Below are 26,275 nucleotides of genomic sequence, written 5' to 3' on the forward strand. Positions count from 1 at the left end.
AGTTTACCACATTTAGCAAAAACACACATTTTACACTAGAAATTGTTTATAGCATTGTTTATTTGTTATTTTATTTGTAACTTCTGCTGCTACTTCTTCGTCTTCTTCATCTTCTCTTAATATTTTCCCCGACACATTTCAGTCAAATATTTCCTTCTTGTTCAGTGTGTGGTAAAAAGTTATTCCATATATGTATATATATACTATATATATATATATATATATTGTATTTTCTTTGAGTATTTTGTATTTGTTTTTGTTGTTGTTGTTGATAAAATCATAAGTACAACTACACGTTTAATAATAATAATCATAATCATAATCATATAGTTTATGTTTTGTTTCTTTATCCATAAGCATTAAATTCTATTAACTGAATGCTTGCTGTATTTTTTGTGGGCATTTCGTGGGCGTGGCTGTTGCTCAAGCAACTGAACTAAAGCTACAAACTAAATAAATGTTCATTATGTTAAAGCTTAATTTAAAAATAATAAAGAAATAAGGCATTGAGGTTTTGCATTCCATATTTCGTATAAATTAAATACATGTATTTATATGTATATGTGTGTGTATATATGTATGTATGTGTGTGTGTGTGTTTAGCGAATAATAGAACTTAAACATCTAGTAAATAACATGGCAAAAATTATACTCGTATTAAGTAACTAAAATATGAAGTTTCTTGTTGTTTTTTTCGTTTTCTTTAAATGGCAAATTAAAGCTATTTCACTTCACAAATGATTTTTGTTTTCTTTCTTGCAACAAAATTGAAGATATTTGACAAATGCTCATCGGATATCTTCCTAAATTCTATTAAGTGTTTCATTATTATAATATAATATATTAGTGTACTTGTTGTTGTCTTTTTGCCTTTTGTTTAAACACTACAATGTGAGTTTGTTTTGTGAGTGTGTATGTGTGTGTATGTCTTTTACATAACCTCAATTGTACAATTAATATAATGTGAAATTGATCGAAATTTAGGGAAACTTTCTACAGTGTTATCTTTTTTTTTTGTGTTTTTTATGTTTTTTTTTTTTTTTTAAGAGAAATCATATTTCAGGTACATCACAACTTAAAATTTAACAAATAAATGCAAATTTGTTCTTTAATAAATTTTCAATGTTAATGCCTAATGCATATGAAATGTATATGGCAAGCAAAACATTTGCTAAGATTAATGAGAAATCAGTTCGCTCTAAACTAAATAAAAAGAGAGGGAGTGCGGGAGAGCGAGCGCAAGTTTTTACAGTTTGGCATGCTTCAGGCGACGATGTAACTGCAAGCTGTAGCGCCGCTCAAACTGTGCACTGCACTGCCGACAGCTGCGCGACGCAACCTTCAGAGCACGATGCTTCCAAAACCGATGCAGCGCCAGAGAGCCAAGCGTATGATAGTTGAAACTGATGCCGCCGCCGCCATTGCGCCGTCGACTGGCCGTGCAGCTGGCGCAGCCCAATCTCTGGTGCACCAGCTTATTGAGATGTTTGTCGCGCAGCATGGCAACCACCGCCTCCGGAGAGAGGCGTATTTTCTTTGGCTGCGCCTGTTTACGCGAACTGCGCGCCGTCTCTGCATCGGACTTTTTGCTGAAGTCTAACGGTGCTGTTAAATACTCCTGCTTGCTGGCAGCATCGGCCAACAGAGGCAATAGCGTTGCCAAGTGATTCAAGGACTTGCGCGAGGCGCTAGTAGCGCTGCTGTTATTGGGGCTGTTATTGATGTTGCTGTTGCAGCTGCTGCTGTTGCTGTTAAGAGTATGTTGACTAACAGCCGGCTTCTTGGGGCTTTTACGCGGTGCTGCCAGATCTAGTTGACGCTTGAGCAGCGACTGGGGCTGCGATGCCGGCGCCACTGTTAACTTTGGCGGCGCAGCGCTGCTGCTGTTGCTGTTGCTGCTGCCGGTAGGCACCTTGGGTGTTATGGTCAGTGTAATGTCCTCCTTGTTGCGCAGATACTCAATATACTCCTCGGTCTCGCTCATCAGACGTCGCCGCTTGCCGGGCGACAACTGCTGCTGGCCCGTCGTAGTTGCTGTCGGCAGCGCTGCTGCGGCGGCGGCCAGCATCAAAGGCGTCTCAGCTGCATAGTATTTGTTTATAATGTCTTTAACATAATTCTGAAACTGTGTGCCAATGCGATTGAGATTCTGATATTCCATTTGGGTGAGAAAGGGTGTGTTGTTGCTGTTGTTGTTGTTGCTGTTGGGTGTTGATGTTACTGCAGCCACTGCTGCAGTGCCAACAGCGGCAGCAGCAGCTGCAGCAGCTGTTGCTGTTGCCATGGCTGCTGCTGCCGCTGCTGCAGCCGTTGCCTCAGACCTGCTGGTGTTGTTCTCCTTGTCATCCTGAGGACAATGATGCACGGCATTTCTGTGAGATTTCTCTTTGTAATAGCTGTGACTGTTGTTGTTGTTATTATTGTGGTTGTTGTTGTTATTGTTAAGTTTATACGCGGGAGACGATTTAATAAGCTGCACTCGCTGCTGCTGCTGCTGCTGTTGCTGTTGCTGTAGCTGCAGTTGTTGTTGCTGCTGGTTCTCTTGATCTTCGTCATACTCAATTTTGAGCTTTCGCTTGCTGGCGAGCAGCTCAATGGCCGTCTGCTCGTAGGCTGCCGCTTCCAGAAATGCCGATGCCATCAGCGCCTTGTTGTTGTTGTTGTTGTTGCTCTGCTCCTTCAGCTCGCTCTCATGCTCGTGCTCGCTCGACGAGCGCAAGCTTTTGCCATTGCTGTTGGCATGACGCGACATTTTCATGGGTGAACTAGCGCCCGACATGTTGTACTCGTCGCCCGAGTACGAGGAGGAGGATGCCGATGACGGTGTATTCTCATCATCCTCGCCCGTCGAGTGTTGCCTGGCACGCATAGCGCCAAACTTTTGACGCTGGCCAATGTTGCTGTGGCTGCTGTTGCTGTTGCCGCCGTTGCTGCTGCTGTTGTTGTTGTTGATGTTGCTGCCGCTGTTACTGTTGCTGCTGTGATGGCCGCCCATGCTGCTCAGGCTGTGCAATAGCGCTGCAGCCTCTCGTGTCGTCCATTGCGAAGGCAGTTTATTATTGAACAGGAGTTGATGATTTGCTGGTATTTTCAACTCGTGCACGCCTCCCGCTTTATGAAAATCCTGAGCGACCGAAGCTGTATTGCGACTAATTGCGTCCATTTTTAGCAGACTGCGGAAGAAGAGAGCAAACGAAAGGAGAGATTAGATGAAGCAATTACATTGGGTAAATTATAGAAAAATTATGAAAACTCGAAAGATAAAACTTAATCAAAATTTGAAGAATTTTGGTAATCATATAAACATAAAGTGGAATTAAACTTGATAAATATGCAAGAAAATTGAAAAACAAAGAATGCAAAAAATTTAATAAAAGCACGTCAACACCCAACAACACAAGATTTATTTCATTATTATTCGATTAACAATGAAACAAATCAACAAATATTTATAAAAAAAAAAAAAAAAATAAAATAAAAAAAACAATTATATACAAATAAGTAATCAAATTTGGCAACAAATTTTGAAATATATATTAAAATATAATCGCGAAAAAAAATAGGTGAATAATTATATGTGGCAACAACGTAAAGATAAATATAATAATATATAATGAGCTTTGGAAAATATGCGAAAAACATGGACAAAACAATTTGATGAAAACCCATCAAAGCAGACTGGGAACAACAATGAAAGAAATCAGCAAATATTAAAAAATAAGCTATGAAATTTGGCAACAAGTCATGAATAATTAACCAAAAACGAGCCTATGAAAATTGGCAATAATGCATCAATAAGCACATTTTGAAATATAAACCAAACAGAAAAGCAGCAAATACTTAAAAATAAATTCAAAAGAAATTTCCAAATAAATAATAAATTTTGGCAACAAATTTTGGTTCTAATACGAAACAAACAAATGATAGCAGAAAACATAATGAATATGAATATTCTTTAATAAATAATGAAGCTTTCCATCAATTGTTTAAATATATACCAAAACAGAAATCAGCCTATATTTAAATAAAAACTAAGAAAGGAAATCATGAAAATGGACGACAAGACAACAACAAACGAATTGAGAGACAACACAAAAATGATAAATGAGAGACAACAGAAGTGGGTCAGCAAATACCGCGCATAGTCCTCCGGATCGCTGCCCTCGGCTTCGAGGTATTGAAATAAACGCTCCGAGCCGCGTTTCTGTGTCGCTGCATTCGGCAGGCTGCCGGTGAGCAGATCATGCGGCGGTATCAGGGAGCCATTGGCACTGAGACGCCAGCCCACCATCGAGGTGGGATTCACGATGATCTCCTGCAGGGGGCCGCCGGTGATGTTGCCGCTGCTGCCGCCACCGCCACCGCCGCCGCCGCCTCCAGACACGCCCTCATTGGTGGTGGTGGTGTAGATGGTAACGGCGCCGCTGCCGCTCACATTGCCAACGGTTTGGCCGCCGCCGCTCGACGTGCTGCAGTGCGTGTTCAGGGTATTCGTATGTGTGTGTGTGTGTGTGTGTGTGAAGGCGTAGGTGTTCGAGTGTGTTTGTGTGTGTGAGTTGAGAGAACAAGAGAACGAGGGTAGTAACGAGAGTTAGAGGAGCTTTGTGCGCGCTTGTGGAGCAATGGGAGTTCGGGGGCTGGGGAGGAGGGGTTCAAGAAGTGGGTCTGCGAACATTACCCAAAAGCATTGCCGGCATTGTGAAACGTGTTCAGCTGATTGTTGGCCACGAGCGTGTTGCCAATCGTACGCAAGACATTCAAGTTTTGGCTATGCGTTGCATTGTTGCTGCCATTGTTGTTGCTGTTGTTGCCGCCGTTGTTATTGTTGTTGCTGCCGCTGTTGTTGCTGCTGCTGCTGCGCGCTGGACGATTATCGTGCGGACTGCATTTGATTTAAAGAGAAACAACATTTCACTCAGGTGGACAATGAGAGAAGCAAATTGTCTATCACATAGATCATAGGACATGGACTCTAACAACCAATTGCTATATATGATTATCTAGATCTTTTATCCAAGTTCTCCATCAAATTAAATAGGATGTCATATCAAAGAAGCAAATTGGCTATCACATAGATCATAGGACATAGACTCTAACAACTAATTGCTATAGATCGTTATCCAAATCCCTCTTCTATCCAAGATCTCCATCAACTTAAATGGGATGTCATATCAGTCAAGCTATCACATCATCGTATATCAGAGACTTTAACAGCTAATTGTTATAGATCCTCATTTAGATCTCTCCTATATCTATTTATAAAAGTATGATGTCATATCAGCTATGCAATCGCTGAAATCTTATATCATATATCACCTATCATAACAAGAACTAACTGCTATTTATTGTCTTTGGCTCTTTCCTTCTTACACATTCCTATCTATCCATACCCTATCTATGACATTAAATTGGCTCTCGTAGATCATAGAATCCAATGTCTAAATGATATATTATATATATATATATATATATTATATTATATTATATTATAGATTATCATTTACATATATCACCATCTAGATCTCTCGTCTATCTAAGATGCTTTAACAGACAAGCGATCGATCGGCTCTCGCTTAGATCATAGACTCTATAAAATCAAACGACTGTAGATCAGCAGCCAGATCATTATCTATATCACTTTACTCTCTATCCCAGCAATCCAAATAAGTAAACCCAAAGTCAATCCTCCTGTTCGACTCTCAAATAGATCAATAGACTCTAACAACAACTAAATAGTATAGAACATCACCTAAATCTCTTACCCAATCCCTACTTAGCCTATCGTAACAACTGAATAGAAATCAATTAGCTCTACTTACTGCACATCACTCATGTGAATTTGGTATTCCTCCTGGGTGTCGGCCAGGTAGGAGCACTTGCTGCACGCCCGCTTGTTGTGCACCTTGAGCACGTGGGTGGCCAGGCGCTCGGAGCGCGCCGCCTTATAATCGCAGAGCAGGCAAACGAAGGGCTTTGTGTGGGTGTTGAGGTGACGCTTGAGGCCCCACTTGTCGGCGCCCGACCAGGGACAGTAGCAGCAGGTGAAGCGTTTCTCGCGCTTCGGCTTCAGCAGGCCGGAGCCGGCGGCACTGCTGCTGCCCGAGCCCGAACTGGAGCTGGCCACCGGCTGCTGGGCGCTGTTCATCACGGCGGCCACATGCAGCGGCAGCACTGAGCCATCGTCCAGCTTCTCCTGCTTCAGCTGGGCGAGCGGCATGTCCGCAGCGGAGGCCACCGCTTCGATGGTTTCCGCAATGCTCATGCTGGTCGAGGTGGGATGTCGCTGTGCCTCCAGGAAGGCATTATCAATGTTCACGCCCGTCGCATTGATCGTCACGTTGCCACGGCCGCCCGCATGGTGTGAGCCGACGCCGGAGCCACTGCCGCCACCCCCACTTCCGGCGGGCACATGCCGGCGCGTCTTATTGATGTCGTACTGCAGCTCGCGATGCATGCGCAGAAAATGCTTCTTGACGTGATCGGCGCGATTGAACTGCTTGAGGCAGGCATAGCACTGAAAGGGCTTCTCGTCCTTGTGGATGTTCTCGTGGCGTGTGTACAGATCCCGGCGATCCGTCGAGTAGGGGCAATGGGTGCACGCATAGCGCTTCACGATGTGCACCCCATTCGCTGCGGCAGCAGCGGCGGCTGCCTGGGCCTGGGAGGACTTCTTGCTGCGACTGCCGCCGCCAGAGCCAGAGCTGCTGCCGCCGCCGCTGCTGCTGCTCGAATTGGTGGGCGCTGAGGTGGGCGTGGATTGGGCCAGGTTCTGGGCCGCATTGGCCGATGTGGAGGGACTGGCATAGATCAGCTCCGCCGAGTGCTCCTGACGATGTTTCCTAAGGGAATAACAAAAGATTGAAATACTTTTCCACATCCATGTACAACGCTAGCTACTCACTTGGACTTGGGCGTGCTCTGATGCTGTTGTTGCTGCTGCTGTTGTTGTTGCTGCTGCTGTTGTTGCTGTTGCTGTTGTTGCTGCTGCTGCTGCTGTTGCTGCTGCTGCTGACTCACTTGCGCATAGCTCTGCAGCTTACCGCCCGTTGTCCACTGCACCAGCTGCGGCTGCTGTTGCTCCGCTGCGCCCGTCTCCTGCGCCCAGCGCTGCTGCTGCTCGCCGGCCTTGAGCAGGCCCGCCTGTCCGGCGGCAAAACCATTCTGCATCAGGGCAGCCAGACCGAAAGCTGTGCTCAAATGATCCTCGGACTTGAAGCTGCCCACGGCTGCGACGCTGGGCGCCGGCACCACTGAGGCGCCGCTGCCGCTGGCGCTGACCACCACAGAGTTACCCGACTCTGATTGCTGCTGCTGCTGCTGTTGTTGTTGGATAACATTGGCCTGGGTTGTGGCCACGTTGTTGCCGCTGCCGCCGCCCGCAGCACCAGTTGCTTCGTACTCAATGCTGGGCGCGGCGGTGCGATCAATTTGTTGCTATTGAGAAAAAGGTGAAATAAGAGAAAAATTATTAAATTAGTTATATATTATTATTGTATTATTTAAGGTACTTTATAATTTGTACTCATATTTAATATTTTATACTTTTTTCTTTTATTATTTTTTCATTTATTTTCTTTTATTATAATTTGTATTTATTTATTTTATTTTTTTTATAATTTTTTATTTTTTTTATAATTTTTTATTTTTTTATAATTTTTATTTTTTTTTTTATAATTTTTTTATTTACCCTCTTATTATATCATTTTTTATTTTATTTTTATAATTTTATTTAATTATTTGTTTAATTTGTATACTTTTTTTATGTTATATTATTAATCCATGATCACAATGGAAAATTATATAAATCACGGCAAATGGGAATCTAATTATTTACTTTAATAATTCGATTCAGTTTCACTGATAATCGAACCACTGTTCTATATCGCCTCCTCCCTTTACTTACCAAATTCGTAAACGAGCGCTGCTCGCCCTCGGGCACCGCTGTGGGTCCACTGGTGGCCACCTGAGCCACCGGCGTACCGAGCGTATGCAAACCGTTGCCGGTCTCCTCGCCGTATAGTTTACGTGTGATTTCTTTGAACATATCTTCATATGTGGCCTCAACATTTGAGGACTGTGCGCTCGCTGTGTTGCATCCTGTCGCTGGGATTAGTGTTGCCATTGCTGCGACTGTTTGGCCTTGGCTTGCGGCGGCGTTGCACGAAAATTGCAGCGACTACTTCTCTCGCTGTTGCCTCCACGTATGCGCTTCGAAAACTGTAAAGATAAACCCAGAGAGAGAGAGAGTCAGTTAGGGAGAGTGAGATAAGGGAGAGAAGGAGATAGAGAGAGAGTGGGCTGACTGACCACATTTAGTTAGTCAGTGTGCCTAAGCTTAACGCACATTCACATCCGGCACACAAAATACCCAATGCCCACACAACCCCCCCCAATCCCAATCGACGTCAGTTCGAAGAATTGTCTGTTGACACACCAACGGTTGCCGACGACGGCCTGGAACCTGCCTGCCTTGGGCCCTAGCCATGCGGGTGGGCCCCAGGGGGGGTTTTCTTTTTCGATTGATGCTGACGTCGTTCCAAGCAGCATCAGCTGAGTCAGCGCCAGCTCAGGCAGCAAGCAGCGATTTGAGCCCACTTTTTGTTAACGACATTTTTATTCACCACTTGTCGGACTGGTGACAAAAGTGAATGGTTTGGAATAAATATTCTTCTATATAAATATGTAGATATAGAGTGAATATCATAAACTTATTTTTCTTTCCTTTATATTTATTTAATATAAAGCCTACATATATTTTGTACCTTATTGGTTTTAATTATTTACTTTTAAATTTAGTTAGTAAATTTGATTAGTAAATTTAACGGTGTTTTATATACATACGTCTAAATTATTTTATTAATTAATTAATTTTATATTTAAATGATTTCTTATATATTTTTCAGTTTGATTCGCACACTCATAACACTTTCGACACTTTTGTCGCCTGATCGCAGCGTCTGTTTTGCTGCATACATTAATAAAATGACTACAACAACACTTACGCTTGTTAGCAGAAGAGGAAGCAGGGGAAGAAACTTCATTGCGAAAACCCAACGCGCCCAAAAACTTTGCACCTTTGGAGGATATCTAAGCGCATCTCTCACTCTAAATACAACACAAATTGCTAAGCAACAGCAACAACAACAATAACTGTTGTAATTTTGGCGGCCCGTTTGTTGTTATTGGTGGGTGGCTCTACGTTGCTGTTGTTGTCGTTGTTGTTGCTGCTGCCGCTGCTGGCCCACATGTTGCTGATGGCTGCGCCTCATTTTTCAAGTGAGATGCTGAACAAAAAACAAACAATTTTTGTATGGCGACAAAATTGTTTTTGTTATGGGCATGGAGCATGGGACATGGGCACGTTTCTTTCGATGGCCCAGAGCCAACACAGTGGGAGCCACCCACACGCGCCTAGGCCCAGGCCCATGTGGCAAATGAGCGAGGGGGGCGGGGCGGGCCTGGCCTGGCCTGCCGGGGAGTGCTCTGTCGGTCTGTCTGTGTGTGTAAGGAATGAGAGAATTATTGTCTGTGTGTGTGTGTGTGTTTGTGTGACCGTACCGAAGCGTGTTTTCTTTCGTCTCTTTTCGCGTCATATTTCGTATGGTTATTTGTTGTTGTTGCTGTTGCTTTTTGCATATTTGATTTTATGCTTTGTGTGCTTTTTACAGTTGTTGCCCACACTTTGCGCCACTGGGGGCGTTTGAGTCTTCTGCTTTACTTCGTTTCTCATTCGTTTGCTTTGCATTTGCTTTCGCGGCTGCGGCTGCGGCTTCAGCTTTGGTTTGTTGTGTCTCGTTGGGTAGGTCTACAAAGCCTGCAGATCTCAGCCCAGCTGCTCCCCTCCAGATCCCCTCGCTTGCCTTGCCGACCGCCCACGCCCTTTGAGTGACTCGCTGCGTGTGGCTTTTCAAGCCAAGGGCATTGTTATTGATGTTGATTTGATTGTGGTTGTTGTTGTTGTTGGGTGGGTGACTTGACTTTTGTCTCAGCTCAAGATCAATGTATACAAAATTATCTCTATGGTATATATGTACATATGTATGTATATAATACTATTTAATATAACATCGCTAAGCACTCTCTGGAGACCCTCTTAAATTCAAGAGAAATATTAATCAATTTTCTTCAGCCTTCATTTGCAAATTTATCAATTTTTGCAATATCTTTCGTCATTCAAATGTTTTGCAAAAACTTAATATATTAAAAAAAACAAGTAAGAAGGCTCCAGTCGAGACTACTCGACTAGGAGATACCCTGAACCTTCTAAGCTGATATTCTAATCATTCTGCACTTCTTTTATGCACATGCATCCACACGCACGCATAAGCCCGTGCTCTGGTAACTGCGCAGTAAGCAGCGACTGCGCTTGGGCTGCGCTGCAGTGTGGGCAATATTATGAGAATTTCTTTGTTGAATAATTTCTTTTGTAGACATACGATCTTAATGAAACTTTCAGAACGTAATCATATGGTGAATATGTGTGTACATTCCAAAGCACAAGTCTCTAGTACTTGAAATGCGTTTTTTGTAAATTGGGGGGAAAGGGGGCGTGGTATCCAAAATCTGTAAATGACAAAATCTTTGTATCGATTGTCTTTATATACAAGGCAAATTTTAAGACTCCAGGTCTAAAAGTGTTCAAATTAGGCTAAAAAAACAAAATCAATTTTTCGATTATTCTCGATAAAAAAGTTATCGGACGATTTATCGAAAAAATAAAGCAAACTCGTACTGCGTATGGTACACTCGAGTATGCATCCCAAATTTCAGCTCTCTAGCTCTTATAACTTCTGAGATCGACGCACTCATACGGACGGACGGACGGACGGACGGACGGACGGACAGACGGACAGGGCTATATCGACTCAGCTCATCGCGCTGATCAAGAATATATATACTTTGTGGGGTCTGCCACGCCTCCTTCTGCCCGTTACATACTTTTTCACAAAACCATTATACCCTGATTTCCCATTTTCAATGGGTTCAGGGTATAAAAATACCCGATAAGAAAGGGCCAAGCGATGGGGTCAATATTTGTGGGCGAGCGATAGACACATAAACATAAACACACACACACACACACAACAAAAAGTGCCATGCGTTGCCAACAACCGCGGCAGAGTGTGTGGGTGCTCGGTTGGGGCCAGGCACTGAAATAACAGCAACAACATCCGCTTTGCTAATAGCAGGCAGCTAAAAAAAAAAAAAAACCCAGAGACAACAAACCAAACGGCGGCGTCAAATGGGCGCGTCAGCGAGTGGGCTGAAAATGGGCGCAACAGTCGTCGCCGCTAACAGCAGCAGTAGCCCCAGCACCAGCACCAGCAGCAACAGCAACAAAATCAATTTACAACAACTCTAACACGCGCACCATCAAGAACAAATACAGCGATCAGTCGCCGTCAGCGACAGCGACGCCGACGCCACCGCCGCCTGTGGTGGGTGTGCAAAAAAACCGACATCAGCATTGGCATCCGCAGCAGCTGCGACGCTCTGCTGCTGCCCGCAATGACAACGCAATTTGGGGGAGTCAGCGAGAGTGAAAGAGCGCGAGAGAGCGCGCAAAACCGGTTGGCAGCTGAACATAAAAATGCCGGTTGCGGAGCTTTTGCTGTAGTAATAATTGAAGTGAGAGCGCAAGCGAAGCAAGCAAAGAGAGCAGAGATATGACAGGGCGCACGTCTGCCGATCGTTGTCGCTCTTCTTCTTTTGTCCAGCTGTCGGCTGTTGTCTTTCGTGGTGCAGATGCCGGACGATTGACTGTTAACGGTAAACGCATTATTGGGTGGCTTCTCTTCAAATAAGGCAGCAGAGTCAATTGCTGTTGTTGTTTGTTTTTTTTTTTTATGTTCTTTTTTGCTGATAATATTTTTTCAGAATTGCGCGTTGCGTGTGCTACATATGTACGCGTATGTATGTGTGTGCACATATGTATGTATATTTGTTAGGGGGCGGGCGTCACACAGCTAAATTGCCAAAGCAAAGTCGTACTTTTGACTGAGCGTATGTATGTAAGCATACATATGTATGTGCAGTTAAATGTATATTTGTACACACACACATAGACAGTTTAACACCCGTGGGCTGAGCCGACCCGATGGCAGCTCAGGGTGAGCCACAACATTACTGAAAGCTGTTGTTGTTGCGGTGAACGGTGAAAGGCCAAGATACGCGGGAGAAGCGAAGAGAGAGAGGAGAGGCGCACCGATTGGGAGGAGGGCGACCAGCAGAGAACAAGCAATGGACAACGGCATCGGCAGCGGCTGCGACTGCGGCAGCTAATGACATGTTAACGCCAAGCAGCAGCCGTCTGTCGGTCCCAAAGCCACACGCAGTTATTAAAAAGTGCTTTTGCGCGATGGCCTGCACAGTGGGGCGAGTTAATTGGAAGGGCGGCACCAGACCAAACACACATAAAAGTGAGCAAAGCGAACAACTTGAGTGGCACACGCAATGCAAACAACTTTTTAATCTTTACATATTTGTGCATATTAACACTTAGTAGATACGAGTTTACAAATATATCTGTTTAAATTAATTTGAAGGCACTGAATGTGTTTTGGAAGTTAGAGCTTGTCTAAGTTAATGTGAAATGGTAATAAATGTATGGGAATATATATTTAGAAATTGAAAAAGTTCTACTATAAATGTAATTCGCATGGACTTAATATTTCAGCTGAGCAAAGTGTTTTAATATTTTAAAAATGATTTTTTTTTTTTTGCAAATAGGTATACAATCAATGAATTATTCAGTTAAAATGCGATTCATTTGCTGGTTATGAAATAAGAATTATAGCTTATCTAATGAAACAATAATCCACATTTGTAAGTTCGCAAAGTCCTATTGTTGGTTTAATAAGTATTTTATGCCTTAATTCACTAAAAAATTAATTTTTCAATTATTCAATAAATTATTATAATATTTAAAAATAAGTGGATATGATTTTTTTTTTCATCTTAGATAACTGTTTATTTATTTTCAATCAGAAAAAATAATTTTAGTATTTCTAGCGCTTGCATTTCTAACAACTTGCCCCACTGTCTCGCGCCTCTGTCTGGCATTAACAACGTGACCGATACGTCGATACACAACAACAACAACAGCAACAAGTTGTTAAAGTGGGTGGCTGTCTAACAGCTGTTGTGTCCAGCTAAATTCAACGATCGCTCGAACGACAGCAATATAAAATCTTCAATTTTATATGCGCAACAGCAGCAACAACAACAACAGCAACCAGGGGACGCAACGTAAATGATTTTCTTGGCTGCTTCACACGCCTACGCAGCAGCAACAGCAGCGCATGCGTGTGGGCTACTTGCATTGGTATTGTTGTTGTTGTTGTTGTTGTTGCGTGGGAGGGAGTGGGGTGGCCACAACAAATTCGACAAAAAAATAAAACAAAAGGGAACTAAGCAAAATAGCTAAATATATGTATGTATGTATGTATGTTTGTGTAGGCAATATGTAAACGCTGCGTTTACGATACGTCTTCATTTTGGTTGTTGTTGTTGTTGTTGCTTTGCACTTTTGGCAGCTGCGCCACAGACATCCGCCAGCGTCGCGACGCTGCGGGCTCAGCCTATGTGTGCGTGTGCCTCTCGGTGTCTCGGTGTGTGTGAAGGCGCAGAGGGCAGCTTTATATGGGCGGCAGGTGGTAATTTTTGTGGCCAGTCGAAGACAACAGCAAAACGATGCGACGGCAGCTGCTGCTGCTATTTTTTTCTTCTTTTTTGCCTCTCTTTTTTGGCGTCTTCTTTTCGAGCTGAGCTTTGGCCCAAGATGAGCGGACAGACAACAAAGCAATAAGCGCAGCGCTTTAAAGCTGGTTTCTTAAAGTATGTTAGTGTGTGTGTGTGTGAGTGGTTGTTTATGTGTGTGTCTCTCTGTCTGCTTGTTGATTTTTGGGTGGTGCTGGTAGCATTGCCTTGTGGGCGTTTGCTGCAGCACCAATAACAACAGCAACATTCACCGCAGCAGCAGCAGCAGCAGCAACAGCAACATTCACAGCAGCAACATCTTCAAGGGCAGCCATTAGTTCAGTTCAGTTCAGTTCAGTTCAGTTCGCTTCATTTCGCTTCGATTCGAACCAAGTCATATATAGCATTTTAGTTGTCTCTCCGACTTCAGCTTTTGGCTATGCTTATTATTATTGCTGCCGCTGTTGTTGTTGTTGCTTTTGCTGTTGTCTTATTTTTTTGCTGGCAGCTGTTGGCAGGTGCGCGCCCTCATAAAACGTTGTCGAACGACCCAAAATGCAGGCGCTGCTGCAACAGCAACAGCAGCAGCAGCAAAAGGAAAAAGAAAATGGCGATCTCTGCGTCTGGCGTCCCTCTTTCAAGTGCCAGTTGCACCCTCCTACTTGGTCTTCACCTCCCCTACTCCTCCTACTTCTCATCCTCCTCCTCCTTCTTCTTCTCTCGCTTTTCTTATGAAATCTTTGCCTTTTACTTAAAATGCTGCCCAAGCAACATGTGCATCGATCCTCAGCACTGACTTTCTGCCTGTCTGTCCTACGATCTCTGCCCCTCCTGGGGTAGCAATTTATGCCGTTGTTGTTTCACATTTAGGGGTGGGTTTTTTTCCTTCGTGTTCAATGTTAGTTCTGGTCGCAGGGTTGGCGAGCAGGTTGCAGCTGCCGCCAGAGGGAGCGACTCCTTTGCCAGCCTGTTGCTGGACTATTAGCCTGCAGTGCGTGCATCGGCACTTGCGCTTAGGGGTTGAGCCATACCAGCTGACAAGTGGATAAGCCAGGCCAGAAGGGATGACCAATTATGCGATGGCATGCAGACATATGCACATTCGGATTTGTTACACCTGACAGGCCGGTTCTATGCATTACATATGCCTGGAGCATATTAGCATTTTTAATGGAGCTAACAACATTTACTTCTTTGAATTAGAATGTAAAGGATTTTTACAAAGCTTTACTTTTGTGAAAAGGGAATCAAATAAATAAGTCAGTAAATCTGAAATCTAATCTAAATCTAAAAATATTATTACTTTATCGGGATAAATCCATTATATCTTTCAGTTTGGGTTCCAGTGGAAGACATCTTTAGAGCTGCTTATCCTTAATTTTGATGAACTGAATATGGGCTATCAACTAATCAAGCAATTAAAGTCTATATGATCATAATTTATCTGATATGTATATCATATCTTATATAAATCAATAACATCTTAGAGCTGATGTCTACATTCTAGATCTGAGCCCAATCGAAATGTCTCGAAAACTACAATGTAGTTGCTATTGACAGGCTTTATTATTCGAGCGGATCTTAGGGTTGTTCTTCCGATTAGTTATACTATATACATACACACAAAACGGATAGATATACATATACAATATGTATACGTATGTATATCTATCCGTTTTCATGTGTATGTATAAGCATGTGCTCTAAACCCAACCCAAAATTTTAACGTTGAGTTGTTGACGCTGGACGCCTCTTAAAATTAACAGCAACAACAACCAGAAGCAGCAGCAGGCAGTCACACACACACATTCATACTCAACCTCCGACAGAAACAGACCCAATAATGAAATTTCACAACCTTCGTCGACGACTCGTGTGTTTTTTTCTTTTCTTGATTTTTGGTTTTTTGGGCCGTCCCAACGTTGAATATTGAAAAACGGTTGAGGTTTTTAGGCAAATTGTAGTAGGAGGAGGCGATGGCAATGGCGATGGCGATGCGCCGGCAGCAGTGCGAGGCCCCGACCCCAGTCACCGTCGCAGTCGCAGTCACCGCCACCGCCACCGCCACAGCCCCATAGAATGAGGCAGCGAAACGCAGATAATGATGATCACAAAGCGCACAAAGAGCAGCGCGACTGAGCTGAAGAGGGGGCGACGACTGAAGACGAGTTTCTCGTTTTCGGGCCACGCCAACAAAGTGACTGGCCCGATAAAACGAGCAAACCCAACCGAAAACCAAAAACCAAAATATAATCAAGCCAACAGCTCTAACCCCTCCCCCAGCACACTGAGAGGGACTGAGCCCTGGCCCAACCCAAGTTTGAAAGCGGCGAATGGTCCACAAATGAAATGAAATGAAATGGAATCCTACGCAATGGGGTGGCTGCTGTGGCTGTCGCTGCTTCTGCTGCTGCTTCGATTTCTACTTCTGCAAAGGGGACGCGACTCAAAGACGCCACAGGTAAAAAGTAGAAACCTTGAAAGCCGCAAAACAAACAGCTGCTGCTATGTGGAACAGGTAAACTCTCTCGGGCAGGTAAGCTGCAGCATGGTCAGGCCGGGTCGGCCCGGGGGAGGTAACGGCGCTGTAACAGGAAATTCCTATGTGATTTTTGGTGAGATTGTTCGGCCGGTGCAGCCAGCGAACAACCCTCTTGGCAGGCAGGTACCAATCTACCGATCGTCGATCGTCCCGTTGTCTTTCCGCAAGCCACCCTCCCCTATAGATCGCCATCCGTCCATTGGGCCCCGACGGGAAGTGCGTAATTTAGTTTGTGAAGTTTGCGCTCTGGCTGCGTTTTGGGGTCGCGCCTTTGTTCATGGGAACTTGAACTTAGCAGAGCAAAGGGAGAGATAGCTTGATGCGAGTCTGAATATGGCTGTGTGGGTCTATCTTTTTAACTGGGGTGTGTCAACATAAAGAGATCTAGCAGGATAGATAATTGTCTAATTGGCAAGAAATTTGATAAATGATCATAAAGATCCTGTTATAAATAAGAATATAAATAAAATATTATTACTGAGTCATTATGAGATGGCATAATGTTAACATAACTGAATCCTTAAGCTCAGCTATTAACACTCTTAATTTCAAAATCATCACTCATAAAAGAGAGTAGAGGAGAGAGTTTTATTTATAACTGCGCAGTTGACTCTCTGAGAATCAAGCTCATGCACACCTACAAACATGTATGGATCTGTATATATTATGTATGTGTGTGTGCATGCATTTGTGTCTGTAACCGAAAAACGATCGCCGCATTGACAATTCCTTGCTTGAAAATGATGAAAGCACAGCAAAAAGTGCTAAAGTAAACGAAGGGGAGACGACGCTGCATAAACAACAAAATGTGAGCAACAAAAACAGCAACGGGCAAATTATAGAGGGCCGAATTGTGTGGGGGCGGTAACGCAGACAGCAGCAGCCAAGCAAAGCAAAAACGAAGTAAACGAACGCAGCAGGAAGAAGAAAGAAGAGGGTGAGCGAGGAGAGCAGAGCAGAGTAATGCAAAAGTTGTTGTTGTTGCTGTTGGGTGGGTGTAAGAAATTCATCAGAAGTCGTCGTCGTTGGGCAGGCCGAGGCGAAACTGCAGGCAGGCAGGCAAACGGCAATGGGCAAGCAAAGAATTTGTGTGCGATAAACTAACAAAAGGGTGTGAAGGCAAAAATAAAAAATAAAATAAAATAAAACAGAAAACGAGAGCCGAGGGCCGCTGTTTAGGCAGTGGACGCCAAAATAAAAACCTAAAAAATCAACATACGAAACAGCAGGCGGTAGAAGCAAACGACGGGCGACGGTCAGTCGCGTCGCTTGCTGTGAGAGACAGACAGCGAGAGAGCGAGCCGAAAGTCGGGAGTTGAGCCAAGCGAGGCGGCAATTAAAGAGCGCAACGGCTATGCGACAAAGCAAAAGAATAAATAGGGCTGAGGTAGGCGTCGAGTCGAGTCGGGTCGAATCGCGCTGTGTCGCGCCGTTCGCCCCGGGGGAAACGGGCAAGCAAGATTTTCAAACATCACCCACTCACACAAGACTCACTACGTGTGCGTGTGCATGTACATGAGTGTGTGTGCGAGTGCGTTGCGCATTTGGTAAAGAAGAAACACGAGCGCAGGCAGACGGATGAAAAGAAAGTAGGATAATGTAGGCGCAGGGTTGCCAGACCAACATACTACAAATGCGAAGCTACAAGTGTGCGTGACAGAAAGAGAGGGCGGCAGGCAGGCAGACAGCCAGACAGTTAATGTGGGAGCAGGAGGAAGATTGTACCCAACACACACGCAAGCTGTCAAGGATGTTGTTGCTGTTGGGTTTGGCGGTGGTGGTGGTGGGTTTCACATCATTCATTATCGTTGCCCCTTGCAGAGCGAGGGAGGGCCAACTGCTATGGCGACCGAGGCTCGATTTTCATCTGTCGGTATGAGTGTGTCTGTGCTGGCATCTCTTTTGTGATTGCCACAGGCGGGCCCCGACCCAAGGCACAAAAGGGGTGCCCACTCTTCGCGGGCATTCTTTGTATTTTTTTTTAGGTTTTTGGGAGTGTTGTCTGAGTGTTGGTGCGTTTTTTGGGCGTTGGAGTGGCTGTTTTTTGGGTTGTCTGTGTATAATTGGAAATTGGGTAACCGGTTTTTGAGCCGCCAGCTACCTGTGGGTTGTGGTTGTTGGCTGTGGCCTTCGAAATGATTTTTGTCGATGGGTCTATGTAATGTGTGCTAGTATTAGTGCCTCGATGTCTGTGTGAATATACATATCTGTTAGCCACATGCGTTCTAAGCGTTAACATGTGTCCAGCTAAAACAGACAAGCCTAACTATTATTTAAAAATATATATGATATCTTTGCTAATATCCTGTCTACATTATAATCCCAATATGCAAAAGTCTGGCAACGTCCTTCCAAAAACTGTGCCCTTGAACATTGGTCACATTCATTCCAAAAACTGACACACATACACAGCCAGACACACGTACACATACAAGCATACCACTGCAAGTGCTCAGAAATCTGATTATCAATAATTATTAATAGCCGCCAAGACGGCATTAAATCTGCGCCCTTCATTTTTAATTATTTTGAATAATTGTATGTACCTTTGATTGTTTGTAATGAGTCCGTGTTCTTTGGACTTTAAGCCATTTCTATACGCCGCCAAACGTCCTTTTATTGTTATTGCTGTTCTCGTTGTGTCACTTGTTACACTCACACACAATTTGTTTACTATTTGGAGAGTATGCAGTTAGTTACATACACACACATTAAATTGTCCACTTTAATTAATCAAAACACTGGCCAAAAATCTGTAAAAACACGCGCCGGCCAATATACAAGAAATTGTTTGTGGTGCTGTGCTGTTATAATGCACGCGATGCGAGCTAACGAACCGAACGCCACGAAAAATTCCAACAGACTGCGAGAGCGTCACCGACACCAGGCAGAATGTGGGAGAGAAGCATGGAACGATGACGCAGCCAGCTGCTGCTGAAACGACCGCGCTCGGGCAGCGTCAGTGCTGGTGCACAGTGGGCTGAATCGCTCATATGACAATACAAAATTGATTTCCTTGATTTGCGTGAGTGATATGAACCTTATTATTATCATGGCCTAATTGTGGGTAGTTAAGTTTAAAATACTGTTTACTATTATTTACAATTTTAAATTATAAAAAATTTAATAATTTAGATACCCTTATGTACTGAAATCAACTTTTTATGACAAGTGCACTTAAGTTCTTAGTATTCCACTGTTCCCAGCCGCCGGGGGCCCAAGCAGCCACCTTATACAGCGAATGATCGAATAAAAGAGAAATTGCAACAAACAATCGGCGGCGTCGCCGGCGTCTCTGTCGCTGTTGGCGTCGACAGCAACAGCCAAGGCACGGCCAGGCAAGCCACCCGCTCATTCACGTTTTTGCTGTTGTTGTGTGGGCCTTAGTGAGAGCATCAGAGAGCAACAGTGGGAGCGGGGGTAGCATAGACGCTGCTATTGCTCTTGCTGTTGTTGTTGTTGCTTATTGCGTAGGGTGGGTTGGCTTGTAGAATTTCTGGACAATATTGTTGTTGGCTCAGGCGCTGCGCAGTCGCGCAGTCGCGCAGAAGCAGGTCAGTTTGTGTGGCGTCCGCCGCTGCGCAACTTGATTTTTGTTGTATTTTTATGCGCGGCCGTCGGCGTCGGCGGGTTGACTGTTGGTAATGATCTTCGTGCATGTGGGTTGCTGCTTGTGGCTGTTTTTGTAGCCGCCGTTGTTGCTGTTGTTGCTTTTGCTGTTACTGTTGGCGGCGTCGGCTACGGGGGACGATTGACTGTTGCGTTCATTAGCGTGGCCGCGGCTTTTTTGGGCTCGTTTCCGAGGAGGTGCCGATATATACATACATACATACATAGTCCAGGTAGATACAATATAAATGTATTTATATATGTATGTATATCTATGTATGTACATAAGGTTGGGCAGGTAGTTGGCAGCTGGGTGGCGCTGGCTGCAGCGTGGGCAGCACAGCTGAAATTGAGGTTAGGCTGAAGTCAAAGCCAAAAGAAAAACTCGGCTTGAATAATCTGTCAATGCTATGCAAATGTGCATGACTCACAGGGAAATACCTCAATAGTGCAAGACTTGCACTCGACGCCGCCACTCGCAACTACAAACAAAATCAAGAGCAACGCGACGCAGTCAATGAAATTGAAAGTTGAACGCAATCAATGGCTGAAAGAAGAAGTATCGCATCAAGCTGCGCTGCAACTGCGCTGCTCTGCTCAGATATTGTTCTGTTGCTGTTGCCTCGCTGTTGTTGCTGTTCTTCTTATTACTTTTATTGTAGCGAAAAGTTACGGTTCTTGTGATTGTTGTTTTAATCAGTAAGTCTCGAAGCGGGTGAATCAATTAGTGAAGTGGCAATGGACTAAAATGCATTTAGATGAGAGTGTATAGGAAGCTAACAGTTACTCGGCAGACAGATGCGCTACATAATAGAAAACTTATAAGATAAGAAATATATAAAAAAGGAAAAAAAATTATAATAATATTTATTTAATAATCATAAGGCATAATAATAAATAATAAAATATATAATAATAATTGAGGCAACTCAAAAAAGCAAAAAACATAAAAACAAAAATTTTATATATTTTTATTTATATTTTTACAAAATATTTTAAGTAATGAAAATGAGTTAAATGTTATATATTAAAAAACTATATATTAACTAGTTTTTAGAATAAACATTAAATGTTTATATAATTAAAATTTATTATGCAAAATAAATAAAACAAAACATATATTACTATTTTTCAAGATTTTAATGCATTTTATAAAATATTACTACACAGAATACATAAAACATTTAACAAAATATTGATTTTACTTTAATAATTACGATTTTATAAATATTTATATTTATTAATCAAATGAGTTCTAAAGTTTTCCCAAAAAAGTATGAACTACAAAAAAATTGCTTAAAATATAAATTAATCTTTCAATTGGCTTTGCCCTTAAGAAAATTGTTAAAGTCCACATCATTCCAAATATATACTCTTACAGTTATTTACGCTCCCATAAACTCCCTTAACAAAGCCCAGCCTCAGGCAAAACCATTTCAGAAATGCCTTCAGTGCAGCGCAATGCGTCAGATTACGGATCAAGAGACAAAACAGGTTAGTCAGTGAAATGGAGCACCCTACTTTTAGACTTCATTGCCACTCAAGTGGCGATGGTGGCTGATGACGAGACCGTTGCCGCTGCAAAGGAGCACTGGCTAGTGAACCGGTTTGAAGCAGCCGCAGCAGCAGCAGCAGCAGCCCTAACTAACGAGGCCCGAGACGTGAGCATGTGGCCCACTGGCCCAAGGAAAGCAGCAGACGCACACAGCCAACACAGTCGATCGACATCGAACTCTGGCAATGCCAAATGATGCTCGGCGAGCGATATCACAGCTGTTGCACTTGTCGGGTGGACCGACGCCTCGACCCGTCAACCGCTAACCTCTGGCCATCCTTGGTCGCACGAACTTGTGTGTGATGTGGTGATATAACGAAAGCTGCGTAATGAGCAGAGCCAATTACAAAACGAGCTGGGTGGAAACCTGTTGCTGGTCACTGGGCGAAGCCCTTCCTCAGGCAGGAGAAAGTGTCGCTGGGTAGGGCTTCATCCATAAGGCGCCAGGCGAAGATCACAAAAAATCCCTTAGCATGGACGTACCCAATTCCCCCTTTTGCCGATCGTCACGATTTGCTTGCACTTTGTCACGTCTCATTTAACAAAAAAAAAAAAGTATATATACATAAAAAGTGGAGTGTCGCCGAACAGAGGGGCCCAACCTGACCCTCTCGCCAAGGCAACAGCAACAACCACAGCACAGACAATGGCCATAGGGTGGGTTGCGATCGTCGTTCTCTCACTCGCTCACTCGTACGGCGCTCTCACATATTCAATATGGCGTAGCCTAGCGTGGGACGGTCATGGGCTGGAGTAGGCGGCGGGGTAGAGGCAGTGGTAGGGGTAGGGGCAGTATCTGAGAGACGAGGGTACGGTAACGCATGCGCAATTCGCCGACTATAAAAACTCGAAAACGTGGGCGTGGGTGGGCCGAACATCTATTCAGTCGTTGTCTAGCTAACTGTGTATGTGTATGTATATGTATATGTGTGTGTGTTTGTTTATATATGTGCTTGGATACAGTTCCCGGCATTTGCTTTTGCGGTCGGCCTTTGCTCACTTGTGAGTCACGGGCTTCTGGGCTCTGGGTGAATTCGTGTTTTCGGCTAGTGGGGGCAACTCTGGTGGCGGGTCAAAACTGGAATGTGATCAACAGGAAATGGTCAGCAGTTTAGCTGCCCCACGCCACCGCCACTCCAAACGAAGTAATTTCTCTGTATGAAATTTCTATACAATTCTAGAAAAATACGATGGTTACTGAAATGTGAGAGGTATTGTATAGATAGTATTTGTTAAAAGACATTGCTACAGCTCTATTAGCTAAAGTAGTCAATTACAAAGATTATCAGATATTTATTTACATGGTTATTTTAATTATATTATAACTATGCCATAGTCATAATGTAGTCTATGCTCAAATTATTTCGATGATTGGCATTAGAGAAGGCAGAAGCAAAGAAGACACGCAGGAAGGAAGGTCGGAAAAGGGATAGAGTTTGCCTTAAGATAGAGAAGGAACGAAATGAGGAAGAAAGCCAGGAAAAGAAGAGTTAGCCTTAAGGTAGAGAAAGAAGGAAGTAGAAAAGGAAGCAAGTAAGAATAAAGAGAGTTAGCCTTAAGTTACAATTGATCAATTAGCAGATAACTAAAATTTAGGTCATGTTAATAAGGGATTCATCATGGCCGTGTTTTTTTTTTTAAGAGGCTCACAAATTTGAATTCAGTTAAGCTTGAAAAGTATTGGCGGGCAGACAAGCTTGTCTCCATAGACATATCTTAAGAGCTTGCACTTTCTTTAGGCACAAATAACTCCCATTACTTTTATGTAAATCTAAAGATATTGTCTTTAAGAAACAATTTGATACCTTTAATTTATACTACAACTTTTATGGTTATTTTATATATTATTATATATTTTATAAATCTGATTTTTTTAAAGAATCGATTGGAATCCTCATGCCATTCATGATTATTCTAGATATTTATCTTTTTGTTTATAATATGATTTTTCTTTTTAAACGAGGCTCTCTAGAATTCTCCATTTTAATTGAAAGTTATATACATATATAATCTTTATGTATTATATATAAATCATGGGACGTCTGACAAATTGTAATTGAATTTGATGCATGTTTTTGCAGCAACCACCACAAAAACTTTTAGATGCATTTAATATTTAAATATATAGACATACAAATTTTTCTCATTCCACCAACTACAGAATATATATATGTATATGTCCATATAAATCGATGTCTATATATGTATGTACATAGGAAATCCTTTATAATTTGAATGCACACACAGACATATGCTAAATCCCATGCAGCAAAATTGGAATGCATAAAGTTTTGCATTTTATATAAGGTATAAATCATGTACATATGTATTTGTGTGTGTGTAATATACTAATAAAATCCTCAACTCAAACTAACGGAATTCGTAACTCCCCCGCTTACGTTGCACTCCCTCTGCCCTACGTTTATTTGCATTGCCTAGCAACGACAGGAAAAATAAAAGCTAGAAAGAATTTTAGTTTCACCAAATACATGAACATAAATAACAAAATACAAATTATATAATGAAAACACAGACACAAACATACGTATATATTAATATATGTATGTATATACCCACACACACACACACACACATGTTTGCATATGCCGCATATGTTGCATAAAAAGCTAAAGCACAAAAACCATATGCAATCAGCGCCCAACTCACGCCCACAAAAATCAAATAGTGCGTGAGCGAGACAAGGAGAGCGAGAGTGGATGAGCGAGAGAGACGGAGCAAATGCAAGTGCATATTGCGAACGCAGCTGGACAGCAGAGAAGAGGAAGCACGCACACAAACTACATATTTGACACTATGCGAGAGAGAACTTATGCTCGCTCTCTCTCACTCACTCATTCTCTCTTACTCTTTCACTCACTCTCTCGCTCTCTTTTTGAGCTGGATTTGAAAACTGCAACAATAATTCCTTTGCAGTTTTTTGATGCGATTGAGCGACGGCTGGGGGGTGCTGGGCGGTGGGGGGTTGTTTTGGAAGGGGGGTGTGTGGGCGGTGGGAGAACCAAAAATTGTTATAGACACAAAATTTATGATATGCGCCGCCTGGTGGTAGGAAAAACAACCACCCAACCCAATGCGAAAAGTCGTTCGCTTGTAGTTTTCAAAATGCCAAAGCAGCTAAAGCTTCAATATCTATGTGTATGTGTGTGTGTGTGTGTGTGCGTGGGTGTGAGTGTGTGCATTGATTTGGGGGTTGGTATTTTTGCTGCATAGAGCGCCTGCTCGAATACCAATACCAATGACAAAAAAGCCATGGCAAATGCTTCCATGTGGAGCAAGCCAGCCCATCGTATTGATGATGGAAAAATAGAAGTTGGCGCTGTTTTTAGTTTGTGGGGGTTGTTTGGAGCCCGACAATAGTTGCCGTTGTCGTTGCCGTTGCTGTTGCTGTTTCTGTTGTCGTTGCTGTTGCTGTTGCTCTTCGTGCTGTGCGGTGGGGTGATTCTCTGGAAAAAGTGCATACCGAAAAATATATACGCACACAGACAGGCGAAACGCTCACACTCACAGTTACACTCACACTCACACACACACACACACTCGCACTCACACAAACGCAGTGCGGAAAAATCAATAAATCATTTGTTGGAAAATTTTTTAATTGCCCTCTACTATGGATTTATATAGAATCCAATCCAATTGAATGCTCCCCCTTTTTGGCAGCTGTCGCTAAATACGCTCTGCGCGGCATATGCAACTCCCCCATGCAACGGTATTTGCACGTATTTCATGTAATTTGGGCGAAAAGTCATTGCATACTTTTATGCGCTGCAACTTACCAACATGTTCGCAGAGATTTTCGCGACCAGCCAAGAAGTATGCAACAGAAATTGTCGTCGACGAGCGCCAGCAGCGCGACTCGCAGGCAAAACTTTTGGGAATCCTTTTCAGCCGTATTTTCTTCAGCTTCTGCTCTTTATTTTTTCTTTTTTCTTTTCCTTTTTTCGTCACTTTTTCAGTTGTTCTTTGACTTGGTTACGCACTGCACTTTCAGCATTTGACGCGACACAATGGGCTTTCACAACTAACCTCATCAACACTCACACACTGAATGAATATTCGAATGAATGGGAGTGGAACAGAGCCGAGCGCCTAGAATGCAAAGCGGCGACTGGCGACTGGCGTAGCTGCCGTTAGACTTGTGTTGCTGTGCTGTGCGCCAGCCCTGGCGTCGGTGCCGACGTTTTAGGAGGCGGCGCGACCAACCGCCTCTTTTACGCACTCACACACACACACACACACGACAGTATTTAACCGTTATTATTATTTGCTGTGTAATCGTTTGTCTATGTTTTGTTTTTGGCGGCTGCAGCAGCGTTTCGTTTTTGCTGTTGTTGCCGCGCCGATTGCCAGTCGCGCAATAATTGCGCTCCGAGTTGTGCAATCGCACAAAAAGCTTCCTGTTTATGGCGCGCCTTGTTGTTGTTGCTGTTGTTGGTAGCACAAAAAAGCGCGCGCATTCCACAGCTCTCCCACACGCATAGCTAGCAAGCGCCTTTGTTCTATCTCCCTCGCTCTCACTCTCTCTGTCTTTGTCTCTCTCACTCTGTCGTTCACTTGCTCTCTTATGTTTTCATTCAATGCGTTTGGCTCTCTGACAAGCTCATACCATGGCAGCCATGTTTATTTACAAAAAGTTTACCGTTATTTGTGCGGTACTTGAAACAGGGCATTTGGGAACTTATGAAAGTTTTGCACGTTGTGTAGAGTAATTGGTGATTTGATTTTAAATTTTAATATGAATAAAATTGAATAATTTTTTATACTTACGGTAGAATTATTTAAAATTTATTATAAAAACACTATTATTATTATTATTATTATTATTATTATTATTATTATTATTATTATTA

The 26,275-nt window shown here is 43.2% G+C and overlaps 1 protein-coding gene across 3 annotated transcripts; it reads right to left on the reverse strand.

The window, feature by feature from the left end:
• Nucleotides 1-25,696, reverse strand: LOC6580306 (protein charlatan). Of its 3 annotated transcripts, none has more exons than XM_032729613.2 (7): nucleotides 25,202-25,696; nucleotides 7,904-8,217; nucleotides 6,902-7,434; nucleotides 5,820-6,839; nucleotides 4,679-4,882; nucleotides 4,137-4,469; nucleotides 1-3,173 (listed from the first exon to the last, which is right to left on the reverse strand). In XM_032729613.2, exons 2-7 carry the CDS (start codon nucleotides 8,120-8,122, stop codon nucleotides 1,247-1,249), a joined length of 4,236 nt encoding a protein of 1,411 aa, XP_032585504.1. In that variant the 5' UTR covers nucleotides 8,123-8,217; nucleotides 25,202-25,696; the 3' UTR covers nucleotides 1-1,246. The 3 variants fall into 3 exon arrangements, with proteins under 3 accessions (XP_032585504.1, XP_032585503.1, XP_043867099.1); XM_032729612.2 differs by lacking the exon at nucleotides 25,202-25,696 and adding an exon at nucleotides 18,787-19,113; XM_044011164.1 differs by lacking the exons at nucleotides 4,137-4,469; nucleotides 4,679-4,882 and having other exon boundaries at nucleotides 25,202-25,695.
• Between the last annotated feature and the right edge of the window lie 579 nt (nucleotides 25,697-26,275).

This window comes from Drosophila mojavensis, unplaced genomic scaffold, assembly GCF_018153725.1.
Source record: "Drosophila mojavensis isolate 15081-1352.22 unplaced genomic scaffold, ASM1815372v1 contig_81, whole genome shotgun sequence".
Taxonomy (NCBI): Eukaryota; Metazoa; Arthropoda; class Insecta; order Diptera; family Drosophilidae; genus Drosophila; species Drosophila mojavensis.